This window comes from Sylvia atricapilla, chromosome 2 (assembly GCF_009819655.1).
Source record: "Sylvia atricapilla isolate bSylAtr1 chromosome 2, bSylAtr1.pri, whole genome shotgun sequence".
Lineage (NCBI taxonomy): Eukaryota > Metazoa > Chordata > Aves > Passeriformes > Sylviidae > Sylvia > Sylvia atricapilla.
In genome coordinates this window covers 97,865,448-97,889,007 of record NC_089141.1, presented here as the reverse complement: position 1 = coordinate 97,889,007, position 23,560 = coordinate 97,865,448, and the positions used below count along the sequence as shown (strand labels likewise).

At 38.3% G+C, this 23,560-nt stretch overlaps 1 protein-coding gene across 2 annotated transcripts in view; it reads right to left on the bottom strand.

Moving 5' to 3' along the window:
* Positions 1 to 12,659, bottom strand: part of GLRA2 (glycine receptor alpha 2) — a 128,782-nt gene extending 116,123 nt beyond the window's left edge. Inside the window, exons 1-2 of one of the 2 annotated variants that reach the window (XM_066313891.1) lie at positions 12,556 to 12,659; positions 2,182 to 2,315 (exon numbers count right to left, since the gene is read on the bottom strand). In XM_066313891.1, the coding sequence (XP_066169988.1) occupies positions 2,182 to 2,230 (49 nt within the window). In that variant the 5' untranslated portion in view covers positions 2,231 to 2,315; positions 12,556 to 12,659. Of the gene's footprint in view, positions 1 to 2,181; positions 2,316 to 4,447; positions 4,873 to 12,555 lie in introns of those variants that run through there. The other variant, XM_066313892.1, reaches the window with a different exon arrangement.
* Positions 12,660 to 23,560: the final 10,901 nt, after the last annotated feature.

The window sequence follows — 23,560 nt, the reverse complement described above, 5'->3', positions numbered from 1 at the left end:
GTATTCTAAATTTTTTTGAAACCTTGACTTGGGCAACTAAAACATGGATGTTGATTAATAAATAGGGTTATTAGCTGACATGGTTTTGACCTTGGTGATGTGAAGTTCAAAACTGCCTGACCTAACTCTCTAGTTCTAAACTCTGAGGTCCAAAATACCATTCAAATGAACAAAGCAAAAAACAAAAAGAACTTTCAGGCCCCTCACCAGAAGACTGAGAGCTTTGGGAGAGCTCACAGACACAAAATTATGAGAAAGCATTGAGGATCTACTTATCAATTCAAACTGCTGCAAAGTACCATCCTGCTCTGGAGTGTGACTTAATAAAAATATCAAAACCCAAAATATGCCATAAGCTTTCTCAGTAAGTTCTCATATGTGTCAAGAGGCAGCAACTTCACTTTGGGAATGCAAACAAAATACAGGACTCAGAGGGGAGAAGTGCCTGTCAAACATCTCAGCAAGCACCACACAATATCTGCTCTACACACATGAGTGTCAGGGGAGCAAAGCTCCCAGCCTGGCTCCTATGTTTTTCATGAAATGGTTGTAGACACATACTGGGGAGCAAGAGAGAGCTGTCTCTAAGTCATGCATGCACATGGGACTGTTGCTATTACGGGTTTTTGTCTGAGATATAAAGGATGAAGATTTTTTAGTATGACCCCCCCCCCCCCCCCCATTTAAAGAGCAGAAAAATGTTCCTAAGGATTGATATTGTGCTCAATTCAGGCAATTTCTGCCTTCATTTACATTCTCTAAAATCTCACTGATACTCATGCAAACCCACAAAATGAATGTGAGAGACTAATATTACTTACTATAAACTGATGTGGACACCAGTTTAGGAACTCAATAAGCACTTTGAAAAACACTCTGAAATTAAGACTTCAGACTTTACTGACTCAGTTTTCTTAACCTGTCAGCTTTCAAACCTTTGGATCTGAAATCCATACTGGTTTGCTCCTTGCTCAGGCATAGGAAGCAGTCAAAAAAGGCACTTTGTTCTAAATCATGTAATTTGCACATGTGGAACAGAGAGAAGAAACTGATCTTTGATCTAAATTTAATTAAACACTTTTCTCATTGACATGTGAGCTTCTTCACTCCTAACAGTTCATTCACTGGCTAAGAAATTATTATTTTTTCCAGCCATTATCAACTTTCACAGCACTTCTAAAAAGGCTTAATATAGGAAAAAATGCATTTCAGTGGCCAAAGCTAATAGATATGAGTTGCAAATGTAGGTTGCCATGAGATTTAGGGGAGAAAGCATTCTATCAGTTTTCAAAGTAAAACCATATCTGAGTTTTGAATTGGCATAAAGGAGATGATTTTGGTGGAATTATAGGACTCTCCCAAAATGCTAATTATGGGCAACGAACACTTCTCTCCCAACCCCCCTCACAGAAAGTCGCAAGATATTCTGTTCTCTTTTCTATAGGGATTTACGGGACTACAGAAAGGAAAACTTGCTCTGAGTAATAATGTTTTCAAAAGAAGCTTCCAGTACACAGTCTTCTTTGTTCTGGGATGGTGGTGATAATGTTCCACAATTCAATCCAAATTTTGGAAGAAAAGGGGGCTTTCATGGAAATACCAAACAGAATATAGTTTCTATATTTTATAGGGTTCTTGAGACATTGGTTCTTATCATTCATTCTGCATATGCAGGATAAAATCTTCTGTGTATATTTCTTGAGTTCCCCCTACCTTTGGGAAGAAGCTTTTACTTTCTTCAAATTGAAAGAAAACATAGAAGTTTTTGTTCAGACACTGCTGTAGAGAAGACAATATCTTGGCATGGAAGTTTTAGTGATACTGTCTTTGTGGTTTAAAAATTTCAGGAACAAGTAGTCTCATTTGGTTTTAGTCTGAAGCCCATAATCCTATTCATTCCATTAAATTAGTAAGGTCTTCAGAAGCATTTTATAACAGCTGAACATTATTACTGTTATGTCAAAAGAGGGTTTTCAAGTTCTGGACCCTTACTATCTGGACTCCTACACTGCTCTGTCTCCTAGTCCACCCCATGGATCAGCTGTTTTCCATGGCAGTATAACACTAGAAATGTGAAGTTATTGAAAATATAGATTAAAACCAGTGGTTAAAACCCCCTCAAAACCTATAATTTATCCTAAACTTTATCAATTAATTTATTAGAAGTCTTAGAAAACTTACCTTTAAAATTTGGTCTGATTCTAGCATCATATCCCGATGTCCTTCCCATCAATTTGTCCAAAAAATCTGAAGGAGACAGGGTCTGTGAGGGGGATTTTCCAGATCTTGAATCATGTTCTTTACAGAAAGTCGTCCTAAATAAATTATTAGCCACCATTAGCTAATATTTAGCTTGCATTGTATTCAAGTCATGGAGAAATTACATCACTAAATAAGATTGCCTCAACTCATTGAAGGTAGAAATTAGAATTTTTAAAAAGCAACATACTCTTCCTTTCACTTGAAAACTTTATTCTAGAACTAAAGATGAGTTTCTAGTACTATGCATGAACACAATTTTCTATTCAGAAAAAACCTTAGCTTTAAAAATTTTTACAGTTTTAAGACTTTACCAGATTCCATTTACTCTTCACTTTAACATGTAAAGCCGTCTTAGAGTGATTTTGATATCCTTTTTTATATCATTAATTTAATTGCATGGGTGCTGTTAAATGTTATGTTAACACTGGTTTAAGGTGGTTAAGGTGGTCTTAAACTTCCAAACAACAGCCAGCAATACTTAACAAGGAACACTGAAAAACACTGGATTTTTTAGTATTGGAAAAGATAGGGATAGAAAAAAAAATAAAATTGCTTTTTACAGCAAAGATTTAAATCATGCTAGTGAGTGTCTGGAATATTTCCCAACATGGCAAAAAGGGTTCTGGAGTCAGTCACAACTGATCTTAGGGGGGTTTCGCCCCCACTCCACGAGCACTGAAAAATAAAATTTAGTATCACCAGGTGGTATTTATATGCAAGCTCTTTGAACACGTTTCACGGATTGAAGAGAAAATTTCTGGTACCATATCATGTGTGTGTGAAATGCTGTGTACATAGCACATTACCTATTGCAAGCACATAATACATTGCAGAGAAAGACAGTTTAGGAGTTCCCCATGGTTGTTCCCCAGGGAAAAAGAAACTGGAATGAAAATGGTCATATTTGGTGTGTAGAGGCACAGATTTAATAATAAAACATTAACTTAGATTTAAATAACCAATTTCATTGTATCTGTTTCCACTTTATCTTAGAGCTAAATTAAAAGTAATTCCGACTCTGACTTCTTAGCCACTCTCTGTTTAAATATTTGCCCAAAGAGAACCCCTCAGTTTCAGGAGTGTTTCATGAGGTATTTTCATGCATCTACGTGCAAGTATAAAAAAATCAGATATACATGTGATCATCTGAAATGAGAAGCAAATATCAAATCCTTTCTCTTGCTACAAAAGAGAAACAATTCACAGAATTGTTAAAGGGCAAGGGGGTAGTAAATTCTCATGGTGTGATTCCACACATTTTTCCAGGTTCCATTTATAGGAGGTGGTTGCTTCCTTTTGCTTTTATCAATGACAGAGTACCACTACAAATATTCTTAATATTTAATAGACAGCAGATGATATATCCAACTTAGATAATTAAATAATTCAGTTAAGGAAATAAAAACTGGAAAATTAAGATAGTACACTTGTTCTTATATAAATTACTTCTGTTTTCATCCAGAGCCCACTAGTTATGAGTCGTGCTGTGAACCCAGGCTCACAAATATAAACACTGTTTCACTCTGACACTTTATGTATTCCTCATTACTCTTGGATACATCTGTACATGCAGATACACAGCAGCATACAATTCAATAATGAATCTCATCTAAAATGCTGTTCTTAATAAAAAGATCAACCTGTTTGCTTAATACCACAAAAAAGTCAATAGCTGAAGCAAAAGCTCGTGAAACGTTTAAAAAAATCAGAAACATTGGGACTTTAAGTGAACACAATGCTAGTCTGATCCAGGGTTTTCCTAAAATCAGAGGGCTGGGTTCTCTAATTTCAAATAACTACACCCCTGACAAAACTGGTACAATCATTTCCAAAGATTGAAGAGGAGGGAACCAAAGCAACTTCCTAAACAAGCTCTGCCAGGAGCAGAGAATTTACGCTTAGGAAGAAAAGCCGAAGAAAATGTTCTTAGCTGTACTGATATACAGTGAAAAAACCCACATCTTTGCATCAGAAAATGGAAAATAGATCACCCAAACTTGAGATTATTATTTTTTGTGTTTGTTACCAAGCAACGAGTCTCTGAGTGTAAAAGGGATAGTCTATATAGAATGAACACAAAACACTCAAATACAGCAAACAAACTAGGTTATTGTGACGTAGTATCTTTATAGTTATGATTCTCACAACCTTTTGACAAATATTATTACAGAGTGTTATCACCTACCTGAAGTGGTTTGTCTCTAAGAAAAATGCAAACAAGGTTGTCAATATTTTCACTAGCTGCCGGTTCATTCCTCCTGCTTTCTGTGATGATTTGGAAATATCCCAGAAATGATTCCAGAGAGATGCACGGAAAAAGTAAGCTGCTGCTGCCTAGATTTCCAAATTCAGCAATAATTTATTTTTCTTGACAATCAGGAAGAGAAGGTCTGGATCTCTACAAAGTAGGGGTAAAAGAGAAGTGCCAGTCCTTGGAATCATGGTCAGGTCAAGCCTAGGCTCATCTCCAGCAGTCAGCACAAAAGAGGTAAGGCATCAGACACAGTTGTTCCCCCGACTTGCTTTTGATGATGGAGGGAAGAAGAAAAAAAAAAATAAAACCAAGCAAAAAGAAGAAAAGAAATGGAAAGAAAAGGGGGAAAAAGGAAAAGAAAAGAGGAGAAAACCCAACTATGCGAGGAGCATCAGGCAAAAGGGAACAGCGCTGAGAGCAGTTCTGTTGTCGATATGTTTTATTCCCCTTTCGCTGGAAATTAGTATTTATGAACGGTGGTGGGGCTACTGGGTGGCTCTGCTTTTCCCCTCTTTGGGTAGGGAAGCGTCGGCGCTGCCGCGGAGGGCGGGCGGGTGTGCGGGAGGGGTGGGCTGTGGGGACGGAGGTTGCGGGGCCGCGGGGAACCCCGGCGCTGTGCTGGAATGGGGCGGGCGGGAGTCACGGATTCAGCGCTCGGACAGCTCCGCGCCCGCGCTGCGCATGCGGCGGCTGCGGGGGGGCGCCCGGGGCGGCTGCGGGGTGCGGGACTCGGGGTGCGGGGTGCGGGGTGTGGGGTGTGGGGTGCGGGACTCGGGGTGCGGGGTGCGGGACTCGGGGTGCGGGGTGCGGGGTGCGGGACTCGGGATGCGGGGTACGGGATTCGGGTCGCGGATTTGGGGTGCAGAGTGGGGTTCGGGGGGCGGTGCGGGGGTGCCGCTGGCGGAGTTTGCGGGGGGCGGGCGGGGGGCTGCGGGCCGTGGGTGTCTGCGAGCGGGGGGTATCTGTGAGCGGCGTGTTGGCTGCGGGGCGCTCCGGGGCGCTGCTGTGTGAGCGGGGGCTGCGATGGCGGGTGTGTGTGTGTGTGTGTGTGTGTGTGGCGGGGGTGTCAGCGCGCTGTTTGTCACGCGTGGGGCTGCGGAGTGTCGCTGTCAGCGGGGCGCGGGTGCGGGCGCGCTCCCGCCGCTGGGGGCGCTGGCGCGCCGCGGGCACGGCCCTGCCCGGGCGGGAGCGGCCGCGTCTCGGTCCGCGCGTGTCCGCGGGAGCTGCGGGGAACTGCGGGGAACTCCGGGGAACTGCGGCCCTTCCCTCCGCCCTGCTCTGCCCCCTACCCCGGGAAGAGGCGGCTGAGAGCGGACCTCATCCCCGCGCGTGCATGTGGGAAGTGCGGGTGTGGAGAGGGAAGTGCCGGGTTCCTGTCCGTGGTGCCAGCCGCTGGGAGGGGAGGCACCAGGCAGAAGCTGATGTAGGAGTTCCACCTGTACATGAAGAATTTTACTTTCAACAGTGTGGAAAGCAATTCCTGCAAAGAAGTTGGGATTTTTATCCATCCTGCGCTGCCAAATAAAAAGGAACTATTGTTCTTTTTTCAGTTTTAGGTTCATCTGTGTTTTTTAAGTCCAGCTGTATTCTCCTGCCACAGAACCAGTCTACCTGAACACTGCTTCACTTCCACAAGAGTGGAATATATATTGCAAAAAATATATTGCACATGCATATATTTTTTCACATCTCCAAGTAAAAAACCTACAACTTCATGACAACTACTGTTACCATGTGTCTAGTCATCTCAAAAAAATGCTTTTGAAAAAGTTCCGTTCACACATTAGCAAGAGATCAAAGCCACATACTTTCATTATGTTCATTAAATGAAAGTCACTTGTTGCATTTTGTTAATTTTAATTTAATAAGGTAGGATCTATATGAAAAAATAGAAATGAAATAAAATATATAAAATAAAAAAATACAGAAAATCGTAGAATGATTGTGGTTGGGAGGGACCTTAGATATCATCTACTTCCAACCCCTCTGTCATGGCCGTGGACACCTTCCAGTAGACCAGGTTGCTGAAAGCTCCACCCAGCCTGACCTAGAACACATCCAGGAATGGGATGTCCACAACCTCTCTGAGCTACATTTTGCAGTACCTCACCACCCTCATGGCAAAAAATTTCTTCTTAATATCTGGTCTAAACCTGCCCTCTTTCAGCTGAAGGCCTATCATTACATGTCCTTGTAAAATGTCCCTCTCCAGCTCTCTTGTAAGCTCCCTTTAGAGATTGGAAGGTGAGATCTCCCTGGAGCTTTGTCTTCTCCAGGCTGAACAATCCCAACTCTCTCTGATCATCTTCATGGCTTCCTCTGGACTTGCCTCAGCAGGTCAATGTCCTTCTTGTTCAGGATGACCCCCTGAACCTGTACACAGCACTCCAGGAGGGGCCTTACAAAGCAGAGGGGCAGAACCACCTCCCTCAATCTGCTGGTCACGCTGCTTTTGGGGTAGTAGAGGATGTGTTAGGATTTCTTGGCTGCAAACACACATTGCCAACTCAGGTCCAGCTTCCTGTCCACCGACACCACCAAGTCCTTTCCCCAAGGGCTGCTCTCAATCCATCCTCTGCTCAGCCAGGATTTGTGCTTGGGATTGCCCCAATCCAATGCAGGACCTTGTTCTTGGTCTTGTTGGACTTCACAAGGTTCATGAAGCCCACCTCTCAAGCTGCTCAAGAACCTTCTGGATGGCATCCCCTCCCTCCAGCCTGTCCACCCCACCACACAGCTGATTGTCATCCTTAGGCTCATAGAGGATGCACTCCATCCCACCATCCATGTTGCTGTCAGAGATGTTAAAACCAACCTTATTAGTGATCTTTAGGCACAAATGCTAGCTAATGCAGCAATTTATGCACAAAAAATTGAAATAACTGAAAGAGCAGCCCAAAGTTGCAAATGTAAACTAAATTCCTTATTGCCTTATCTGATGAGTCTGTGTCAGTGACAGAAATTAAAGTCCAGCAGAAGGAGGGGCACTGCATTTGCTTTTATTAAAACTGTCAAGGTTTATCATTAGACACTGAGCACTGATGTTGAATCACTGCACTGTAACATCACCTAACCCCTTCAAAAAGGACAGGTCTTCCTACGGTCATATTAAAGAAGAGAGGTTGAGTTATGTCTCTTACTGCAGTGTCTTATTCTGAGAAATAAAGCTCACAAAGCTGCATCTGGAAATAATGGAATACTGTTGAGTCAACAAAGAAGTGCATTTCAAAGTTTGTGCCTGTTCCCATCTAGATAGGAACCCAGTAATAGTTCTATGTATTTTTACCTTAAGTTGAGATAAATGGGAAAATTGGAAAGCATGATTTCTATCAGCTACGGAAAAATCTATGTCTCTTTAACCTACACTGCCACCTGCTTAAAAGTGTGGGGAATCTCAGAACTGCTTGCAGAGTTCGTAATGCAGAAGTCACTGAATACAGCATATATGCTTCCAATGAATCTGTTAATGTGGATTTTGTGACATGACACACTTTTAAAGACCTATAAATGTTCATTACCCTTCTTGGTAACTGCAAGTAACTGAACATTTTCTTAAGTTTTCTAGGTGGAGAAAACCTACTTAAAATTCTGCTTTCCAGGATTTAGCTGCTACTGGCCATTTTCTGCATTTCATGGCTTATTTGAAATGCTAAATAACTATATCTCTAAGCTAAATAAAAATTGCAGGATGTTCTTCAAAGTATACTTCCCTTAATTGATGTAGGCTTTTAAAAACATGGTGAGAGATGTCATGATGAAAATTTAAAGTGTCTACTCCACCATTCCGTACACCTCCAAATGTCTAGACTTTAGTGAGATATTACTCAGCATGGTGGTTACATGAAAGTGCAAAGCAAAACTTAATTATTAAGAGTTGAAAATAGTGTTTTACTGATGCTTATTTAAGTAACAGCAACATTCATTCATATAGTTCTCTGCTTGCAATCCTGGGAGCTCAAAGCAAATGTTTAATCAGTGGGTTCCAGGTCAAGCTCCTGTGTACACTGGGGGCAAAGGAAGAGAGATTTTAGTCCATCACCACTTTTTCAAGAATTGACACATGCATGAAGAACTTCTTACTTTCAGCTATTCTTGCAACACAGTTACTCCTCACTCTCCTCTCATAAAAAAAGAAAAAGTTGTTTTGAGTACTGTAAGTCTCCGAGCTGTCATTCATTCACAATTAAATGGCATTTATTAAATGTGTGCCTGATGGCAGCGGGTGATTCAGAGCAAGGGAACCATTTGGGAGTGCAGCTGCCTGGATGTACGTGGCACTTTCTGGTGTTCCCCTCCTCTGCCAGAGCCACCACTATGAGGAGCAGTGCCACTGATGTGCAGCAGGTTCTGGATGAGCTGCGTATGTTCAATTGCACAGATGTGATTCTTTTTAGTGTCACTCATTTGTTATCTCCCACAACACCTTTCTGACAGCAGAAGTGTTGCAAATGAATAGGAGTCAAAACTCTCACCTGGGATTGAGGGGGAGCCTTGTAAAATGGCACAGGGATGTGCATGAAGACAAGATGGAAATGTTTTCAGGTGAAAAGGCTAAATAACACATCCCTATGGTTTCCCAGGCACATACAGAAGTTTAATAATCATGCCAAATACGGCATATTATTTCAAGTATGAGATAATTCAGTTCAATTTCTCTATTCCACCTGAGTTTCTTAAGCACTAACTTACTGGGCAGAAAATAGGACAGAATTACCCTGTTTCCATGCAAATGGTCTTATAACAGTTAGGTGATGGAACATGATTTATGTTTGTTTTCACTGTTTGTGCATTTCTGAAAACCTAAGAAATGGAAGAAATAAGGTCATACCTCTTTCTCAAATTATGATGAATAAGGGATCCAGACACATGCTTCTGAGAGAACAAGATCCATCACTTCAAATATGCAATTAGTGTCTATAAGAAGAAAAAATTCAATATAACTCTCAAAACGGTATGTCAAATTATCATACTTGTTGGATGTTGGTTAACAATGACAAGTGTATTTCAATATAGTGCCAAATATAAATTAATCGAGAGCAGACTCTATGTAAAATGTCCAATTACAGTGAAGGCAAAAAAGGCCAAAACAAAAACCTGAGAGTAATCTAATGTGACTGCATGTTGAGCTAAGGAGAAAAAAACCAACTGGCCTGGATTTTGAACCAGACATAACTGTGTATGGACCATGACTGTGTAAAGGATCAAACAATGTAATTAAATCCTGTTTCTTTTTGATTATAGAAACTCTGTTAATAAGAAGTCTCTTTCAGTGAATGATGGTGGTAGCCTTAGTTGTCAGGAAAAGGCACTAGCTAGATTTTCAGCTGTCCAATATGAAAACAAATGTTTTATTTACACCATTATTATACCTAGCATTAACAGATACAACAATGCATTTGTCAGTACAGCTCCATTTTGTATATGTGCAAAATATTTTCATGTCCTTCCCTCTTTATTTTTTCTTCTTTTTTTTTTTATTGGTTATTGCTTGCCTTACTATCTCTAAATTTAAAAAAAAAATACCAAACGCCTATGTAAAAATCCCTTATTTTTCTATATTATGCATTTTTTCCTTTTAAATAGTAACAAAAAGAGCTGGAAAGAGAGAATAACAAATTTACCTTTAATGGAATTAATTATTTTAAATATACTATTTCTGTTGAGTTTCCTTCCTGTATCTGAATTTTGTTTTCTGAAATCTTGAATACATATTATATATTACATAAGTAAAAATTTATAGTATGTGCTTGTATTTATCTTTGTAAATTTATAAAGTACCTTATAATGTCAATTCCTGGTGTGTTTTTTACACTGCAAATGTAATAAATAATGAACAATATCTCATTTGAAAATTTGTTTCCTCCATTAAAGGTCTGGTAATTTTACAGTGTGGAATTATGTAGGAAACTACATCAATTTCACCAGCTGGTTCAAGTAGATCCAGCTACTGAATTTTAGCATTATTAGATTCTTGATTTGTGTGATTTGTAACACTTTTCTCCTCCTGTGGTACCAATGGTACCATTACCGAATAGGGGAGCATTTCATACAAATAAAGAAAAAATATCTGGCATTTGGAATTTGATAGCAGTGGAAATAAGAAGAAAATATGAATAAAATGTTACTTATGTTTCAATCTTACTGTAGGAGAAGGCAGGAAGGTTAAAATGAGCAACTCATTCAGTCCTTGACCTTCAGCCCCAGTATGTGATTCGTATTGGGAAGGGCTGGCAGATACTCAAACAGGAGAAAAAACAGTAGTCAGAAACAGCACAAAATTGTCTTATTTCCCCTTTCATATTTCCTCCTGGCAATTTAGATATGAATTGAATAATTCCTAGCACTTTGTGTCATTTATGACTTAAATTCCTTAAGACAACATGTACTATGTATTGTATTTGAAGAAAGTGTCCAAAGAGGACCCTTTCACCCAAGGCAATCTAGTCATGATGAGAAAATCTGTCTTAAACATTAAACTGGTGTCTTGTTTCTTTAAACCTTCTCTTGTGAAGCAGAACCTCCTTACTCAGACATACTAGCAGGCTTAGAGGAAGGGATTCCAGCAGTCAGTAGTGATTCCAGCAGAGCATTTCTCCCTCTCTGCCCTGCGATACTTCAGCTCATGATAACCAGGAGGCAAAGAAAGTGGCATGAATTGACAAAGTAATGTCCATTACCTGTCTCTGTGTTGAGTCCAGGAAAAATAAGTCTGCTTCTGCACACTTGCACCCAGAATATAGTTAAATGAGTTGTGAGATAAGTTCTTGTTCCTCTGAATGAATCTAGGCTTTGGATCACCACCCTTAGATCATCATTGCTGCAGGAAAACAGATAAAGACTCTTGTTTTGATCTCACTTGAATGGAAACATCAGTTACAATTGCTACAAAACACATCAAGTGCAAATTGTGATCGCCAAGTGGGGCCACTCAAAAGCAAAATCAATGATGTGAGCTAAGTTGTGTTTACATTTACTGTATAGGAACCTGTATACAACAACTTTATTGTAAATGTGTGCTATTACCCACCTCCTTTGTTTACTTTCTCTGAAGTAACTGCAGCTATGAGAGACATTATTTTCACAGAAAATCAACATGCCATTCATTTCTCAGAATTCAGTAGCAAAAATTAAATGTCTGACCAACATTCATTCATCTTTAGTATTTCAGTTGTTTTATGTTGTAACAGAAACAGCAGCAAGAAGAAACTATACAAGAGTTTTAGCTAATGTATATCTGATAGGCTGCTTAACAAAGAGCTCTGTTATGTTGAGATTATTTATCTGGTGAACATTTTCTTCCTATATATGTGTATAAATACATGAAAATTCCATCATACATCTCGATTTCATTTGCAGTAATTATTTTGTGCCAACTGTTATATATTAACCTGATGGATAAAAATATCTTAATTCTACTGTAGATTAGATACTTCAGCAGACAGCAGAATTGTATAGTAACAATGACTAATGCTGTGCATAGTAATCAGTTTAATCATGTCTTCCCTTAATGCTTGCAAGCTAAATTTGCTTCTGTTCTCATGGTATTATTTTGTAAATTTTGATCTTTGATATTTAATCAAGTATGCATTCTTCCTGGATTGCAACAAAACAATTTTTTTACCCCATTTAATGCTTATCAAGCTTACTCAAAATAACATTTTTAATAGATTTTACAATATGGTATCTGATCTAGCCATAAGGATGCTGTGATCTTGAGTGGTACAATTATGTATGCAGACCAAAAAAAAAGCTGTAAAGCTTAATTAATTTATAAATAGATTACAAGAGTTTCTTAAAATTGATCTTTTCATTTTATATGCCTGCTGAAGAGAATGATGAAAATAATCATGATACAAAACAAAGATGGTTTAGATAATTATGTGTCCTATGCTTGTGCTAGTTCTACCTTGTCAGGATTAGTTACTCTCTAGCAACTCCAAAATGTAGATATTCATATTTGGTACTGCTAATACATATAAAAACCCAACATAATGGAAAGAGGAAAATACTTCATCCCAGGTGGTATTTGGGATACTTACCTGTGGCATAGGAACTACTATTGCATGGAGTATGCAATAAGGTATCAGCATCACAAAACAAATACTGATGTGCACTCTGAAAGCTTCATTTCATGATTTTCCATGCCACAGAAGAGTCTTATTGCTATTTTTCGGCCTAGTGTTTACTAGAGAGGAGTATCAAGAGCAAATGTGTGAATGTGTGGGTGTATAAATTCTTTGCCCATATCTATTCAGTGGTTCTGCTTGCTAGGAGGGAAAGTGTAATTTCTACCTCAGCTGACAATCTCTTTAACTTCTGTGGTGCAGCATAGAGAGGGAGTTCTGCATTCCAGTGACTCACTCCTGGCTCTGCAGCTGCCTTGCAGCAGGCAGAATTTGGGTATTCCTGTGATCAGGAGCCTGTTGAACTTCAAAAGCAGAGAAAAGACCTAGCAGTGTATTGACTGCAGCCTCATAAGGCTGCATATTTTTGGTATGAATATTCATATTAGGTTTTCTCTATGAATAAAGATATCTGCAAGATATTGTCTAAGTCATTAGCAATGTTAGAACTATGATTAGAACGTGTGTTTGCTTATGCCAATAAGGCATGCTGTGGAGGGCGTCAGGTTCTTGGGACCTAGAGGATCTAAAATTCTGCTGAGGTATGTCTCAGTGCCCCGTAAGGCTGTCTGAGATCCAAAGAAAAACAGTGTTGCAGAGAGGCATGATTTATTTGTAAATGTATTGAGCAGCATTAGCATGCCAAGTCATTTTGTATAAAAGACTTTCTTTCATTCTTTCTAGCATATATTGAATAAGAGATATCACTAGAAAAACTGCATAAACCGGTATTTAAAACATGCTGAAGAAAATTGTTTTATTCAAGAATTTATTTATACAATCATATAGCTAAAGGCTATAACATAATGCACTGTTCATTATGGGGTAAAATAAAGATTGCCCATACATTTCCTGAAAGGCTTAACAATGCAGGTCTATATTCTCTCACCTTGCTTTTTATATGAAATTTTTGTTATTCCAATGGCTTAAATGATTTTCCCACATCTGGTGGTATTCAGTGACAAAACAATTACTAAGTAACAGAGAGCTACAATAAAAGAATATTTTTTTACAAAACATATATATATTAGCTACTCTCTGTTCGCTTTGGAAAGTAATTAAAAAACAAGTTTCTATTAAACATTTTATCTATATTAATCCTACTGCCCTGGCAGGAATTAGTGCTTATTAACCCACTGCATTGAATAGTGGCCTATAGAACTGTTGTAATAAGATTTTAGGAAGAGTTTCCAATTTAAAATTTCATTCCTTCCCAGTGCATGTGCTTAATTACTATTGACACCAATGTGAGCTACGGATTCATTACACAGTACTCACTGAGAGGAGAGAAAGGCTCCTACAGAGAATGTGGATCTCTTCATCTCTATCTCTCAATTGTTTACACTCTGGGGAATAAGTAAAGGTCATTCTCCCAGGCTTTTCTCCTTTCCTGCCAAAAAATGAGCCAAATTAAAGTCAATTGGAGTTTCGTTGGAGCTTTCAGACATCCTAAGGATTCAGCTTGTTAAACAGGTTTATTTCAAAGATGTTATAAACAGCAACCTCTCTTCCATCCCCCAAAAACCCCAACCTTAAACGAATAAACAAACAAAAGAGGTCTTCTTTGTAAAACAATAAAAGCTTCCATAAAAGCTGCTTATGCCAAGGTTTCAGTCATCTCCATAGTTTTAGTTAAGTAGATCCTGGCACTTCTAAGATCATCTGGATGATGGTTTACCTTAACAGTAGCTCTCAGAATCTCCTATTCATAAAAGAATATATATTTTTTTCAAAATTGGAGTGCTCAGGTTTTGCTGCTTCAATAATTATTACAATACAACAGAAGACAAAAAGAAAAAAATAACAAACCCAAAGCCTTCCTAACAACATAATCTTAAAATAGTAAGATTGCCTTGCAGCTGTTGATCTCTATGCTTAAAAAAGAGACAAAAACAGCACTGATGTTTTGAAAGAAAGATATTAACTACCTAGTAGTTAAATTCATGTTGTTGTGGAATTAATCCTGTTACCAAGCTAAAGGTTGACACCAATACAGAAAGACAGCCTTCATATTGATTTAAGCAAATAGACATCCAGGAGTATTCAACACCCAAAGCATAGCAACAGAGCCTTGGTGATACACTTCGACTCTTCCCATGATCCAGTTAGAGGCAGCAGGACCCTGGACTTCCAGCACCCTCAATCTTTATCCTTTCTCTTAAACATGAACTCTTCCAAGTTAAAACATGCAATCTTCTGTCTAATGCTGCATGACTCAGCCACATGAACTCTACAGTACTTTAAAACCATGGGAAAATACCTTTAGAGTAATACTGACCAAGTCCTGCAAATTATGGTTTTGTTAATGACACTGAGAAGGAGGCACCATTAAAAAAACTATTGAGCCTAAATATTTGTTTGCTTGTTTGTTTTAAGGAAAGCCTCCCCAGAATATGAATAAAAGATCCAGTACAGTGTAGACTGTCCTCCAAATTAGATCTGGCAAAACAGGATGCAGAAAAGGTTTGAAGCCTGTCAAGCTTTACTGAGACTCAGAAAACAGCAAATTTTCTTTCACCCAGGAAAAAGTAGCAATGCTCTTACATCCTCAAACCCCTCTCTGCTGATGCAAGCCAAAGCAGCTCTTGTGCCTGACTGCCAGATCTGATGTTTCAACAATTCCTCAGCACTTCTAACTCTGATCTCTTGGATGCCAACCAAAGATTTTTTAGGAGAAGGGTCAAGATAAATGCAGGGGAAATGCCACCCTCACAGCAAATGTGTAGCTATTCCACTGCATCACCTAGAGATCTTGGAGCAGAAGACAATGAATGTGTCAATTTTTTCCAATGTTTAAGCTCAGAACTGCAATTCACTTGCATGTGAAACTTTTGTGCATCTGAAGGCAGACTTCTAAAAGACCTTCAGATAACTTAAGTGAGCATCAGCTTGCCTTAGCTGTCCCACCTAAGCCATTGCAAACTGTGAATTTCAGCTGTGTCTGATGAATCCTCATGCACTCCAAGCTCAACACAAAGTGCACATGTTCCTACTGTTTCAGGGCTGGGGAACTGGAAATTCCCAGTATGTATTGAAAAATGATTGGTGTCTTTGAATTAACCAAAAGCTTATGTGTTTCAGTTTATTCGCTATTCCTTCATCTTCTAAGAAAATTTTGCTAGGATGCTGAGGTCATCCTTTTGGCGGTATGATTATTTGGAACCTTAATATGGGCATATCCTCTGGGATCAGTTGTTGGGATATCACAAAGTAACTAGAACATGTCAAAAACTTGAGATAAATGGTAATCAGTGTATAATTAATTAATCATCTTCCCTCTTGTGTGTAACCCAGAAGGATAATCAAATGTGCTTCAGGCCAAACTGAAGTGTGATATACTGTACCAAGTGTGCTTAGTAAGTAGGTAAGTTACTTGCAGACTTTTAAAAATTTAGAATAATTTATAGAGTGGACCTAACTGATTCCTTTAGAGTACTAATGAAGATGTTTACTCAACCTGTTTTTAACATTTGAAATTTTTTTTCTGTAACATTGATATAGCTTTTTATAAATAATCAGCGCAAAGCCTTGAAAAAATCTGACCACATTGTTCTTTTACACGGCTACCTAATTTTTTTCTGGAAAAGAAGACTACCCTTAATTAATAAGGAAAGATTTACATAGTTAAATTCATGAACATATTCCTTATCTAGCTCATGAATCAGTATTGCTTTTTTTCTTCTTCTTCTTTTTTTCCCAGAACCACTTATAGGAAAAAATTTCATATTCACTTAGTTTGGGACTTTTTTAAACCTAAATTATCTTCCCTTATTTCTACATGTCTTCATACAGAACTCATATTGGTATCAAGGGGAATTGTGAATACTTAAGACTTGAGTTACTTCCTAATGCAATCAAAACAAGTGTCTGTTCTGGCTTTAATTACAACTAATATTCATTAGGAAAAGCTGAAAAAAATGTGAAGAAAGGAAAGGGAGAATTCAGGTCTTTGATGAATTTTTTTGTATAATTGCTTTTGAAGCAACTTTTTGGAAATATCTACAAAGAAGTCTACTAGTCTTTTCCATTTAGCAAACATGTCTGTGAGCAGCCATTTAGCAAAACCTTTTTGTTCTGTATTTTCTTTGGAACAGGATTTCTTCATTTAATTTCCTTTCTTGTGATGAAACATTACTCATGATGTCTTGACACTTCACAACAAATTCACACAGAAGTGTAGTCCTTCCCCATTATTGGTTTTCATTTTTTAACACAAGTTCTCAGAGTGACTTCTCACTTATTCATATGCTAGACACTGCTTCAGTCCCACAAAAAGTACTATTTCCTCAAATAATCTTCACAGGAAAGATCATCTAATTCCTGTGTAGCTGTGAACTTCATCAAGGGCCTCCTGCTTCATTACTAAATTTAGGACATTGCTGAAATGCTGTGTCCATGATCAAAACAAGTGACAAAAACCTGTAATAAGAAATTCCCCCTTTCCCAATACAGAGCTATAAAGATTGCTCCCCATGGAGAAAAATCTAGACTTACTCTACAATATAAACAGCTTAAAAGGAAGATGGTGTTCAAGCTAGAAGGGAGCAATCCTATATGGATAAACAAGTGAGTATAATTTGTGTGTAGGATCCTGTATGGATCTGTAAGTATTCTCCAGACTCTGTCATTGCTAAATCTGATGAACACAGTCAGATTGCAGAGGAATGCTTCTGGTTCATCAGTGCAATACTTTTCCAACAGAAATTTTGTTTCTCCAGGGAACACTGAAAAATCCAAATCTTCCATGTCCAATATGAAATCTCAGTGACATTTGCAGTATACTTTGATATAGGGGAGGGTCTTATAATCACTAGTAGTTTATCAAGACCTGTCCATCAAATAATTTTTTGTTTGGCTTCTCATCATACCTCTAAAACAAAAAGTTCTAACTTCATAACCAATGAAGTTTTTCATTAAAATGTGGCAGGAAAAACACAGATGCAGAAAGAAAAAGCTACCACAACCATCTTTCAGGAGGCAGATAAATTAGTAGCTATAAATAATGTTTAATGAAAGATGTCTGCAGAGTTTTCATTCCATGAATGAATGAATTTTCTGATCTGATGTTTAAAAACATGTACCAGTTTAATTTTCACAGTACTTAAAATCGTAGTGTGATACTTATGCATTAAAGTTTTAATTTATCAAATAATGAACATTTTTTAAATTAGAAGAACAGATATCTTCTTCTTTTATTTTTATTTTCTACTGTGCCATGCACTCTCTTGGATGTATCTACATATATATTCAGCTTATGACTTTGCCACATGTTCTTTTCCAAAACACTAACTTTGACACCCAATGCTCTTCTTGGTCAGTAAGTGGAATCAAGCAGTGAAATCATGAGGGAGAAAACGACTGGCTTGCTGAAATGTTTCAGACTATTCCCTGCCTACAGATTAGTCCATTACCCCTCTAGGGTCTTCCCTGTGTCTCTGAGCATCCTCACCTCCTTCCTCTTGGGCTCTCCTGCCCTGTATTTTCTATCCTGCCTCCCCAGTTGCAGTTCACAGTTCTTTTCCCAGTAACAACCCTGGGACACTCTGCCCATGTGTATATGTCAGGGTCAGATATCATATAGTCTTCCTTTTATCTGGGCTTTGTAGTGGTTTAGTGACCAGGTGCTTAATATTGCAGGAAAAACTAATTACTACAGTGGATTTTATGACAGAATTGAAACAGCCAACAATCAACAGGCAAAAATAGCAGGGGAAAAAAGAGCAGTCGGCACTGGATTTTGGATCAAACAGCTTGAAATGATCACTAGAGTTATTTCTGTGTACAAAGAAAATAAACCTCTCTAATACAAACTGAACTGTAGCTGTAAGTGCTAAGCATTTTCTTATTTGATGCCAAGCCCTGGAAGTTATCTTATCCATATTGCTGGTGTAAGTATGTGAAAATGTGACACATCTGTTCAGACTTGAATTTAATTTTGCCTTTTATACCCACAGGAGACTGCAAGAGCTTTGTGATCTATGTCTCCTTGTATTAATTACTCCACAACTACAGTCCGCAGTCCACTGGTGTCTACGAAATGGTCAAAAAATATGTTTTTACTTAAAAGTTTGAGATAAAGAATGCCTATTAGTCCATGAAAAGTCATGAAAGTTGGCAGTAATTTATTAAAGAACTCTGAGGATAGCTGTTATAGACAACTTAGGAGATGAATGGGAGGCTTTGCTTTTGCCTTGAGTTTGGTAGGAGGCGCACAGTGCCAGCACTCCTGACATTTGGTGGCTTTCCTGCTCTCCTTAACACAAGCTTCTTTCACCTGTATACCTTTAAAACAGTTAGTACCTGAACCTAATATTACATGGCATGTCTTTTGTAGCTTAATAGTCACATTTTGTTCTTCAGTTCTATAAATAAGCAATAGCTGTGCACCTTTCAGACCAGGATTCATTGGATGTGCCCCATTTTGCCGTAGATCTTTTGCAGACTGGCCTCACAATTCTCCCTGGTCTCAGTTTTCCTCATGCAAGAAAGCATCCAATTACTACTAATCTGATGGGTTTGAAGGATGATGTCTCACTGTTTTTTACTGTAGTTTGCGATAGAAAGAACTAAAAATGATTTCTATAAGGCATCATTATTTTACATAATCTGAAATCATCCATCCTGTGCATAGTACTCCTGAGGCATTCCTAGAAGCATTCATTTAAGTGACAGTGTTTTGCTTTGTCGGTAGGGAAGGCAGAATTCCAAAGGTACCTCATTATTTCTAGATGTCCCTCAGAATATGACTGTTAACAATTGTATCTCATTACACAGAGCACAGGATTGAAATTACAATGTAAAAAGTACTGTAGCTAATAAGGAACCAAGTACAGGAACTCTGCTTTTTGCTTTTTGCCCTTTTTTTTTTTTTTTGACTCCTTTCCAATGAGTAGGAAATTCAATGCAACCTGATGTTCTTTTTGATAACAGATGACAAAGCAACACAAAGTGTTAACAATAATTAACTGAAAATACATGCTAAGATATTATTACTTAACTGTAAGTATTCCTTGCTTCCTTTCAGAAGAGGTCATATATTTCTCTAGCAAAGGGGGTATTTAGGAGAGTCCTTTTCTTGTGCAATACATTCCTTCTGAGTGCCACAGCATTCCAACCAGTGTTCTATAATTTTTTTCCTTGTTTTAGAGAGCTGTGTTTCACCAAAAAACATAATAATAGCAGTGTGATAATTGAAAAATGTTTGAGAACACTTAGACTGAGGATCATGCTTTAAAATGCTTATAGCTGAAGCTGAGTCAGTGATATTTTGCTGATTTTAAAGTGGCAAAATTGTATTGTGATCTACTAAGTGGAAGCTCATTGCTATGACATTTCAAAATCTCAGTTCTACTCATCACCAGGAAGTCTCACCTGTAGAGCTAGGTCCAGGTTTGGGCTTTGTTTTCCTGAGATCTATGGACTTATTGGAGAGGGTTCAAGGGGAGTAAACAAGAATGCTCAGATATCTATGTGCCCTGTGGACTGAAAAAATCTGGGTTGCTTAGTCTAGGGAAAATAACCCCAAGGTGATGTACATCTGGCTTCAGCTGGAGAAAAGGTAGCTGCAAAACAAATGATTAATGAACTCTTCTTTGCCAGCACTGAGGTTAGGGCAAATATAATCAGCTTAAATTACATCAGGAGAGATTTAGATTTGATGCCAAGGAAAAGTTCCAAATAGTAAGAATTTTTGGATGCTGGAACAGATTTCTGGGAGACTGTGAAAATACATGTCCATGCACAGAGAAAATTCCCATTACTTCAGCCCCAAGAAGCAGGAACAACTGAGAACAAGTGACATTGAACTGGGAGAGGAGGGACTAAATGGCTTCCTGAAACTTGTGCAGAGCACTTTTCTATGCTTTTTATATAATAAAAAAACTCCTATGGAGTCAAGGAGTAGTTTACTTTGTAAGAGATCTCTGTAGGTCATCTGGTCCCATTCACTTGCTCAAACAATGACAATTTATATTGCAACTGCCCTATTTGTTGAGACCCCTTGGATCCTATTTTTTTCTCATTGCTTGAGGAGGAAAGTATCCATCATGGTTTCTGTAGTCTTTTCTATCATTAATATTCTGTCTCCTCCATCTTTCATCTGGGAATCTTGATAACTCAAAACTTAGTGTATCCTTATATACTGGCATACCCATGAAAAGGACAGTTGTCTTTCACAATCCATGCACATGAGTAAATGCATTTTCAGATTCCTGAGTCTGGAGCAACAGCAATGGACACTGTTGCAGATGGAGGCAGAAAGTTTGTCAAAGTTCCTATTAAGTGAGTAGTTTGAATCTCATGATGTGTTGAAGAAACGTTTGAAATCAACAGATTTCTGAAAAATTATTTTTCTGAATGTTTCTTGCAATGTTCATATTATGAAAGAAACAGGTTTGAATACCAGAGCTTCAAGGAGCAGCTCCAGCAATTAGTGAACTGCTTTTCCTAGAAATATCCATTGCTTGATTAACAGAAACGATTGAGAAGAGACAGATTCTGCTGAGTTTCAAACACAGCTCAGTTCTACAAACACCAGACAGAAAGCACTCTGAGAACAGCTTTTGTAATTCCCCCTATTCAAAATGTTAAATAACTCTAAAGCTATTAGGGATAACACAGGGTTAATTTTAGCATACATTCATCCACAAATACAAAATCTGTAACCATTAGTTTCACCAAAGTTAAACTGGAGCCTGGAACTTCAGAGCACAGCAATATGAGTAGCTATCATCCAGCAACCAAAATACTTTCTCAAAGCCTTCCCATGCCTTTTCAATAACATCTGTAATGTAATTATTAAGAACACCACGGAAAGGAAATGTTTAGTTATGGGAATGCTCAAATTTTCACAGACAGCATGAAATGTATGACAATTGTTTCTAGTTGGATGATAGCTTTCTGTGTTAAAGATTAGCTTGGTTAGGGATTAAAACTTGCTCTCTTCTCACCTTGAGGAACACAGGGACCTGATTTTCAGTGTGAAAGAAAAGTCACCCACCATGTCCTTCCCTGCAGTTTTGAGGCCCTCAGCACTTTTGGGACTTTCAGCATAAGCCAAGTTAGTCCTGCAACATGTTTGTCCTTAGACAGTGCTCAGGCAACAGCCTCCATTCTTAAAATTTGGAGGTAAGCACTGTTACAGAATGCCTTAAAGTCTTCATCATTATATTTGGGTATAGACAAGATAAATGTCACTTAGGAATGATGAAAGGTGAAAACTTTCTCCCTGTTCTTTGAGACAGGGATTGGGCTTCCAACCCTTCAAATCTTTGATGATATTTCCAAAACACACAGATTTACATAATCTGATATATGCTTCGTCTCATAGGAAAAAATGGGCTATTACAGAGTTTTCAGCTTTCTAATTTGATGTGTATTCTCGGGGTAGGTCTTCAAAGTATTCTACCATTAATATTATACCTTTTGCAGAGTTATATAGTCCCAAAGAGACAGAATCACTTTGAATGAACTTACTTTTAATTTGAAGAACACTGAATTTAGGAAGAACAGTTTTAGTATTTTTAAGAAACTGGAGGTATGCCAACATTATTGCTACAAATTATTTTTTTCCTAATTACAATGTTGAACATGGTTTATTTCTTACCAGTCATGGGATTCTACAATAGTTTGTAATATACTGTGAACTTACACTTCTAAATTATATCAGAAGTGATAATTGCATTGTACCATCCTACAGTAATAGTGCAATTAATCTATCCTACTCTGCTTCTGTAGATACCATTTTGATGCAGTAGATTTGTCTAGTTAAATACTAAAAAAAAAACCACCAACCCAACCAACCAACCAAAAAAAAAAAAAAAAAAAAAAAAGAGAGAGAGAGAGAGAAAAGGAAGAGAAAAAATATTTTTGCTCTAATAATTAAATAGTTCTCCACTTCCTATGACAGAGAGAGCATTACATCCTAAATGGTTTTATTTTTCCTACAATCTGTGTTGTCCAAAGAAGGATACCCTGGGGCATTCTGGAATACCACCAATAAAAGTCTATCTGTGATGATGATGAAGTAATTAAACAGAGGAGTCTTGCCAGCAGCAGCCTTACTCTATTAGTCTGAGGCTGATACTAAAAAAACATCTTGGGTTTCTATAGCTTCCACAAGCACATTGATTTTGGGTTTCAGTTCCTCCAACTGAAAGTTGATTTCTGTAGACCAATTTCTTGGTATTTTCCCATTTTCTCACGGTGCATTTCCCCTTTGGGATTTCTGAAGTGCACTTGCATTTCAAATGAACTTAAGTTTCAAATGAACATCAAGTTCCCACAATCTGCCAGAAACAGTGAATTGTTCAGAGTGGGATGCCATGAGGCTGCTCTTTTGTCAGTGCTCCCACATTCACTTATGGCTATGCCTAAAGGAGTGTTTGTGGAGCATGTCCCTTGGTCAACACCACCTTGACTTTTCACTCAGGAACTGGTCCTACACCCATCCTCGAGTTCCTGTAGGTAAGGAGAAGAGGAATGTCTATGCCAGCGGACAAACATAGATTGAGAGAAGCAGAACAATTCAGCTCTTAAGGAAAAAGGGATCTGTATTTATATAAGGCCCTCTCACAGTGAGGAAATCACAGCAGACAAACATCCATACAGTGTGGCACAAGGGAGTACTGGGGAGAAGGAGAGGTGACCTTAGTGTCCTTTCTGTGAATTCCCCTCCTCAGTTCAATTCAAGGTTTAACTTAAATATATCCTTGACTTCCACTCTTACAGCTATTATAAATGTTATGTATCAATCCACCACTATGTCCATGAGTGAGATGGATTCAGGGAAAGGCTTCAAAAGTATTGGGGTTTTTTCCAAAAAAAACAGCTAATCCTCCTGCCAATGGGAGGCTGACGTTGACTTTCAGTGGAACCAGCTTTTTTGATGGGCCTTAATACAAGTGTGGATCTCCAGAACTTA